General features: G+C 51.3%; 1 protein-coding gene across 1 annotated transcript; it reads right to left on the bottom strand.

Moving 5' to 3' along the window:
- Positions 1–2,926: 2,926 nt before the first annotated feature.
- Positions 2,927–3,693, bottom strand: LOC125553586. Its single transcript, XM_048717352.1, has one exon. It carries the CDS (start codon positions 3,589–3,591, stop codon positions 3,250–3,252), a length of 342 nt encoding a protein of 113 aa, XP_048573309.1. The 5' UTR covers positions 3,592–3,693; the 3' UTR covers positions 2,927–3,249.
- Between the last annotated feature and the right edge of the window lie 4,376 nt (positions 3,694–8,069).

The raw sequence follows: 8,069 nt of genomic DNA, 5'->3' as shown, positions 1-8,069 counted from the left end.
TGGTTGAATTGACAACTCAGCTGTTAATACTTGAGAATATTCTTTGGCTCCCCTTGTGTCGAATCAACAAATTTGGATTGAATACTTTGCCCTCGAAAACTGTTGCGATCCCCTATATTTGTGGGTAATCATCCACCTCTACCACCACACCGGTTGCTCTCTCCGCCGGCGTCGATCTCTGGCACGCTCGTTTGGGTCATCCCAACCCCGTCACACTTCATCATATTCTTAAGAGTTTCAGTCTTAGTTGTAATAAGATATAGGATCACACCTGTCATGCATGTCGTGTCGGCAAACATGTTCACCTCCTGTTTAATAACTCCACCACCATAACTTCTTTTACTTTTCAGTTGATTCATAGCCATGTGTGGACCTCTCCGGTTCCTAGTAGTTCATGCTATTTATATTATCCGGTTATCTTTGATGATTATTCTCACTATGTGTAGACGTTTTCTTTACGACGAAAGTCGGATGCACCCTTCACTTTGAAGGCTTTTTACTCCTATGTAAGCACATAGTTTGAGCGTCCCATCGTTGCTCTTCAGACTGACAATGGAAAAGAGTTCGACAACCTTACTTTCCGCACCTTTCTGTCGCACCATGACACTGTTTTTCGTCTCACATGCCCGTATACTTCACAGCAGAACGGTCGAGCCGAACGCGTCCTTCGCACTTTGAACGATTATGTTCGCACGCTCCTGTTCCATGCTAATGTGTCGTCTCGTTTCTTGCCGGACGCACTCGCTACTGCTTCACTTCTCCGTAACCTTCGTCCCTGCCGCCCACGGTGGAGCTATGCACCTCACCATCTTCTCTTCGGTACGCCCCCATCTTATGATTTCTTGTGTATTTTCGAGTGTCTTTGCTATCCTAGCACTGCCGACTCCGCACCTCACAAACTCGCATCTTCATTGGCTACCCCTCTAACTCAAAGGGATATCGGTGCTACGATCCCGTCTCCCACCACCGGTGACGCGGGCTCCTCAACGCCTCTCCCAGGGCGCTCGCGCGCCTCTTTTGGCCCGCCCCTGGCTTTGAGGCGCACCCCCGCATGCGACGCCTCCTACAACCGTGACGCTGGCGCCTGTGGCCCCCTCGGCACCCCCGGTGCCCATGGCCCCTCGCTGCCCCGGCCTCGTCAGCGCCCTCGGCCGGTCCGGTCACCCATGCCAGTACGGGCGTTTTTTGCTCGAGCTCGCGCTACGCCTCGGATGACTACGTCCATGTGGCGTCCAACCCTGAGTCGTCGCTATTGTTGTCCTCCGTTCGAGCTGCTCTTCGTGACCCGCTCTAGATGGCTGCGATGCAAATGGAGTTTTATGCCCTGTTGCGCAACCGGACGTGGTAGCTTGTTTCCTGTCCCCGGCACGCCAACGTGATTACCAGGAAGTGGGTATTTAAACACAAGCTCTGTCCTGATGGTACCCTTGATCGCTATAAAGCGCGTTGGGTCGTTCGTGGCTTCCGACAGCGTGCTGGCATCAACTTCACCGACACCTTTGCTCCAGTCGTCAAGCCCGGCACAATACGCATGGTTCTCCACCTTGCGGTCTCCCGTGCTTGGAGGTGCACCAAATGGACGTCTCCAACGCCTTCCTCCATGGTCACCTCGAGGAGCAGGTCTTCTGCTAGTAGCCCACCGGGTGTGTTGACCCGGCGCTTCCTGACCATGTGTGCCTGCTTTTGCGGTCCTTGTATGGACTCAAGCAGGCTCCGCGTGCTTGGTACCAGCACATCGCGGCGTTTCTCCACCAGCTTGGGTTCCGCTCTACCCTCTCGGACGCCTCGCTCTTCGTCTATCATCAGGGCTCTGGCACGTCCTCCTCAGCCAGCTCACGGCTCGTCTTCGCGCTGAGTTCGCCATCAAGGACTTGGGTCCTTTGCACTACTTCCTCGGTGCCGAGGTGGTGCGCCGTCCGGATGGCTTATTCCTTCATCAGCGAAAGTACGCTCACAAGCTCCTGGAGCGCGCCGGCATGCTTAACTGCAAGCCCGCCGCTACGCCTGTTGATACGAAGGCCAAGCTTTCTGTCACGGATGGTTTTCCTGCTTTAGATGCTTCTTTCTATCGGTCTATCGTTGGTGCTCTCCAGTACCTCACTCTGACTCGACCGAAGATCCAGTATGCCGTGCAGCAGGTGTGTCTTCATATGCATGCTCCTCGAGACATTCACTGGGCTGCCATCAAGCGGATTCTCCGCTATATCTGTGGCAGTATGGATCTTTGCGTCACGCTTCACGCCTCCGCCGACACCGCCCTCACTGCCTACTCCGATGCAGACTAGACGGGCTGCCCTGACACTCGTCGCTCCACTTCGGGCTGTTGTGTCTATCTTGGACCCTCACTTATCTCGTGGTCATTCATGCGGCAGCCTACGGTCTCTCGCTCCAGTGCTAAGGCTAAGTATCGTGCGGTGGCAAATGCCGTCGCCGAGTGTTCGTGGCTTCGCCAGCTGCTTTAGGAGCTCTCTTGCCCCGTTGACCGTGCCATGGTGGTCAATTGCGACAACGTCTCAGCGGTCTACCTCTCCGCTAACCCGGTGCATCATCCACGGACCAAGCATATTGAGTTGGATATTCATTTTGTTCGGGAACAGGTGGCCCTTGTCCATATTCGTGTTTTATACGTCCCTACTTCCCAACAATTTGCGGATATCATGACCAAGGGCTTGCCTACAGCGTCATTTAAAGAGTTCTGGTCCAGTCTTTGCGTCAACCGCGGTGCCGCTTGGACTGCGGGGGGTGTTGAGTATATGTGTGATGTGCATATTGTGTATTTGGCCAGTCTCCTAGTTTCTTGTATAGTTGAGATCCGTGACGCATCTTTGTACATCATATATACGTGTCTATGTACGAAGAGCAATACTTCGTGCAATCATAATCTCATACAATTCTGACAACCGGGGAGCAAGATTGGTGACGGGGATTAAGCACGACCAAAAGCACATCGTTTCTTGCTCAACTTGTACATTTGTATGGTCTCATTTGTCAGAGTTGAGAGGAGAAATACTGAGGAGATAGTAGACGGACTCGCCAACTCAAAAAATTATAAGTGGAAGATACATGGGCTGAGATGAAATCAACAAGAACTCCAACCATTCCAGCTAACATATCAATCCAACAACCTCTAATCAAGAGACGAAGTTCTCGGCGCCTTGCTACTAACCTCGCGAGCAACATCTGCCGGAGCCAGAAAAGTCGAGCGAAAAGGGGGAAAAGTTTCCGGCAAGAAAGCACGGGTTTCTTTCCTTACGCTGCCCATGGATTTCTGGCAAGCACGGCCGCCATGGCGCCCCCGGCCTCCTCCTCCACTAGCTCCATCTGGTCCTCGAGGTACTTGTGCAGCCGCGCCACCCGGTGGCCATCCGGCTCACTTTCTGGCGGAGGCGATCGATCACCGCCGTGAAAGCAGCAGCCGCCCCTAGTCATCATCATTCTCCTCCGCCGGCGGCGGAACCGGACGACGGCGACGGCGAAGGAGAGAAGCGGCAGCCAGAGGAGCACCAGCGGCAATAATACCGGGAGGAGGCAGATCGCCACGGTCGCAACACACGCCGACCGACACGCCCGCACGGCGCGGGGGCACCCCATGCATCTATGAGGGAGGGCGAGGCTGCCATGGATGCCTGGTCGGGTTGCTCTGCTTCCTACGGGGCAAAGGAGACCATCGTTTTCTTTGCTGACTCTGCTTCTTTAAAGAAAACGAAGCGTTTTTATCCATTTTATATGTTTTTCTGTGAAAACATCTTCTTATTTTATCTTGTGCTGAAGTGTAAAGTTCCTCCAGCCACTTGTTTCTGCGATCACCTCCAGTATTTCTTGGCGCTTTTTAATTTTTTTCGTCCCATCAAGAAAATGGATCGGGTTTCACTATCAAAGCATTAACGGAGCAGAGACAAAACAAAAGCCACGAGGGAGCATCCATGTGCAAAACCTACAGCTTCTGAATCATAAACGTGGTGTTGCCGAGTTCTTTTTATTTATTTTTTGTTCCCAAGTAAATTACTTGGTTTACTGGGCAAATATGATTTGGTTTGTGAAAACGGCAGTTCATCAAAGAATGATGACCTCTTCATCACAAGAATAAAATAATATAAACTATTACAATATTTGGCACTATGACCTCTCAAGAACCACAGATGTGTTGTTTTGACAGTCGGATTTAGTATTCACTTCTGATCACGTCAGATTTATATCAGCTTGGTTTTGGGGACGATTAGTTCTTTGGTGACTGTAGGATTTGATGACACCATGGTCATTTCGCATTGGTATTTCTTAATCCTCAGGCTGCTAGCTACATCTAGCGTTAAACCAAACAAAACAATACGAAGCTTGGCTTGCTTTTTTGGGTCCAATAATTCATCTCTCCACATATTTAATACAGTACTAGCTAGACAAGGATTGATGGCAATGGGTTGGATAGGACATATGATCATGGAGAACATGGAGTAGGAGGTAATTGAATCATTGCATGCTTCCTTGATTTTACATTTTTTTTATATGATGCCTTGCTGATTCTTTTATTTTTTTGAACATTCTCCTTGTGATTGTTAACAGTTGTGGCAGGCAGGGAAGCCCAAAACAGGATTAGGCGGTGGCGATTTGCGGGAGAGAGCACATGGATGACAGGATGAGGCGTCAGCTCCACGCCGGATGCTGCACGCAAGGGCCGACGCACCACCTGCTGCGAGTCTGACAAGGCATCACCGACCAAGTGGCCACTAGCAGGCCTCCACGTCTACTGTTTCCGCGCTCAATAACAAATTTTGTACGTCGCACTGGTGCTTAGGGGTAAGAGGATCTCCAATAATAACCAGCAAATTTCCTCCCGCGTTCCTCAAAAACAGAGGGGCTAATCCGCAGACACGGATGCGAGAAAAAGTCATTTAACTGTAGCCGCATACATTTCAAACTACCTTTTAACTAACAGGACGAGATTCATGCAACCCGACCGATATTTATCAAAATTCGGATAGAAAATAGCATAAATCATCCATACAACCATGCAAATTAAGTCTAATACAACAATGTCTTTAATTCCACCAGATCCCGGATGTCCAACAAGTTCTTTATGAACGGTTCATGTCGTTCCACACATGCTCTCCCTACAGCTTCATCCAACAGTCTATGCACATAAATGGTCGTCCTTCTGTCTTGTGATACAGCACGGCAGCACTGTGGGCTACATAATATGTGTAGACCAACATTGAGTGAATGATCAAATAACAAGTTGAGCAAGAGGAAGTAAAACTTATGATCTTGTCCTCTGCCTCGTGCAATGGCCAGCTTGCCTCGAGCTGACGAACCACGTCGCAGAACTTGGTGACGCTGATCTGAATAGCGTGTCAGCGATACGACAACGACCTCATGTTGCGTGGTTGAATGATGTACATGTCATAGGGCGCAATGTGCTTTTGTGCGTGAAACTTTCATGCACTTGCTCCCAGAAGGGCTCCCCCTCTGCTCGCCTATGAAATCCGCGGATATGGTCAGCCACGCATCACACAACAACTCATCCTCCATGGTCGAGTAGCTCACCATCCTTCGTACTATAAAAAATGACATAGCATTTGAAAATAAGCTAAATGGCATTTGATCGAACACCTGTCGGGCGTGGTGTCCGCCATGGAGGCCGTGGACGGAGGGGGGAGTGTACCTAGGTACAAACGACTCCAAGATGGACAGCTCTGTGAAGCGGACGAGTCGTTGCTGGTTGCGGACTCCGGCAATGCCTCTGTGGCAGCCGGAGACGTACAACAGTGACGACAGAGGTGGAGGAGTGCGGATGCAAAGTAAGGGGGAGATGATGCGGAGTGGAAGGAAATGGGACCGGGAGGGTGGCTTGGCTGGGCTGGGGGTGTCGGAGTCCTACATTTTGGGTGTCCGGACTCCCGCAAACCTCCCCCACTTTGTCTCCAATTTGCGGGAGAAAATGCGTCCGGACTGCCCCGTGGACCGATATAGGACCGCGTTGGATGACTTCCGCTGTCCGGCAGCGCGGTCCGGACGGATACGGGCGGTATGCTGGTCCGCCTTGGAGATGCCCTAACTTCGGGGGACACATTTCATCCGGTCGTATACGTTTGGATCTAGATGGCTAAAAAGTAGGATCTAACACAACAACATATTTGGCCATTCTATCTGCTTCGTATCTCTGGGACACGCAAACCCACTTTAAATTTGGACTGTGTGGCTTCAGGAGGGCGTGACGCGAAGCTTCATTGTCTGTTGACATTATGGGACATGTCGGTATTTCAATTTCCATGGTGACGACAGTGGCGGAGAACGTCATGGAGGCTAAGGTCTGAGGCCTAGTAATGGCGGATTGAGTCCTCGTGGCGATGAGGAATTTACTTGGTGATTCGTGACTCGTAGCAGCACCATCAGCAAGTGGGGGCGGCAGCACTGGCGGAGTACAGAGTCTTAGCTTTCAGGGTGAAAACCCCAGGCCTGGCCTTAATTGGTTGTGTCTGATAGCGACCTTGTTGAAAGCATTGTTTTGAGAGCGCGATCTTCTCCAGCGTGAAAAACTAAAATCTAGAATCAAGCAATAACATTGTTTGTGCACTGTTTCCTTCTTGGAGGTGTAGCTTTTGGAGAATTTAGACTTTAGATGTTGTCTAGGTGGTGGTTCGTGCTACAGATACAAGGAATTGATCGCTCTAGCGGGATCTTTCTTTTTCTTCTTCTTCTTCTTTTTGTCATTTGGCTGTGTGCATCCGTAATGTCTTTATGACATTGCATTGTTGCAGAGGCTGACTGTAATTGATATATCTGCGATATTAATATATTCCCCTTGTCGACAAAATTTGACAGCAAACGGATATGTGTCCGCCCTGGGCCCACGCGCTATCCACCCAACCACCCCCGCCTGGCCCTTTTGAAATGCCACGCGTGCATGGGGCATCCACACCTACTCCTCTCCCTCCCTTTGCCTCCCGTTCCCGCTGCTCGACAATCAAACCCTAGGTATCGCCCACCCGTCGGTGCAAAATGATGTAGAGGTGGACACCCGGAGCGCACAACCACGAGGTCGGCTCCTCCTCGGGACAACGCCGCGTGGCACCCTTCACCATAGCATCGCTGGGGGTTGCGTCACCGGCAAGCGACCGCATGTATGTGCTCGTTGCGACATACCAATGCTACTGGAAGCATGCCATCCCCGTACCCTGGCCGGACGCGGAACTGTCGAACGACTGGCATTTGAACCCGAAAAGGGTTCCAGTGCTAGCCTTTCCGGCCTCCGGTCACTGCGGGAGGCGGAGATCCTCCACCATCACACCCAGCTCCCCGACGGCCTCCGCCATGACCTGGGTTTCACCGAGGACTCCCCGTACTGGGATACGTGGTTCTACGATGAGCATGACCAACGCCGCCGGTCGTGCTTTGCCGCCTGTGTGCGTTCTCTAGTGCCCCTGCACATGTGTGCTCCAATGCCATTGCCCGCAGTGAATGAGGAGGAGGAGGAGGTGGCCAAGGAGGATGATGAGGCCCTCGAGGACTCCGAGCTGGACAAGCTTGCTAGTGGCCTGGCCTGCCACTAGACTTTGAGCTGGCCGAGCACGCCCCGTGAGCATCTAAAACTCGAGCACATCCGCAAACAATGTACGGTCAACCCTCAAATGGCCGCGTCCACATCCGTGTATCTCAAATCCGACACCCCAAATTCATTCAGTTGATGCAACATGAATGATAGTACACAAATGATCATACCAAACTAAGCATCAAACAGACATGTTGGACCAACGAAATTGCATACGGGGATATATAAACATCATAGTTCACCTGTCCAAAATATATAGTTCATAGTCGAGCGGACACAGATATACTTAGATAAACTTAATATAACTTAGCTAAACAATGAAAGGCGGAGGAAATCACAATTTCCTCACCGGTCCCTTCCCCTTGTGGTCGCCGATGCGGTTGTACCCCTCCGTGTAGGCATCAACGGCTGGAGGGGCGTCGCCATTGGATCTGGAGCCGTGGGAGTCATCGATCGGGTCAGAGTCATTGTCGTAGCTGATGACGTCGGCCATCCTCCGCACCACGCACTCCTACGTCTTGGATAA

Source organism: Triticum urartu, chromosome 4, assembly GCF_003073215.2.
Source record: "Triticum urartu cultivar G1812 chromosome 4, Tu2.1, whole genome shotgun sequence".
NCBI lineage: Eukaryota > Viridiplantae > Streptophyta > Magnoliopsida > Poales > Poaceae > Triticum > Triticum urartu.
This window is presented reverse-complemented; position numbering and strand designations above follow the sequence as displayed.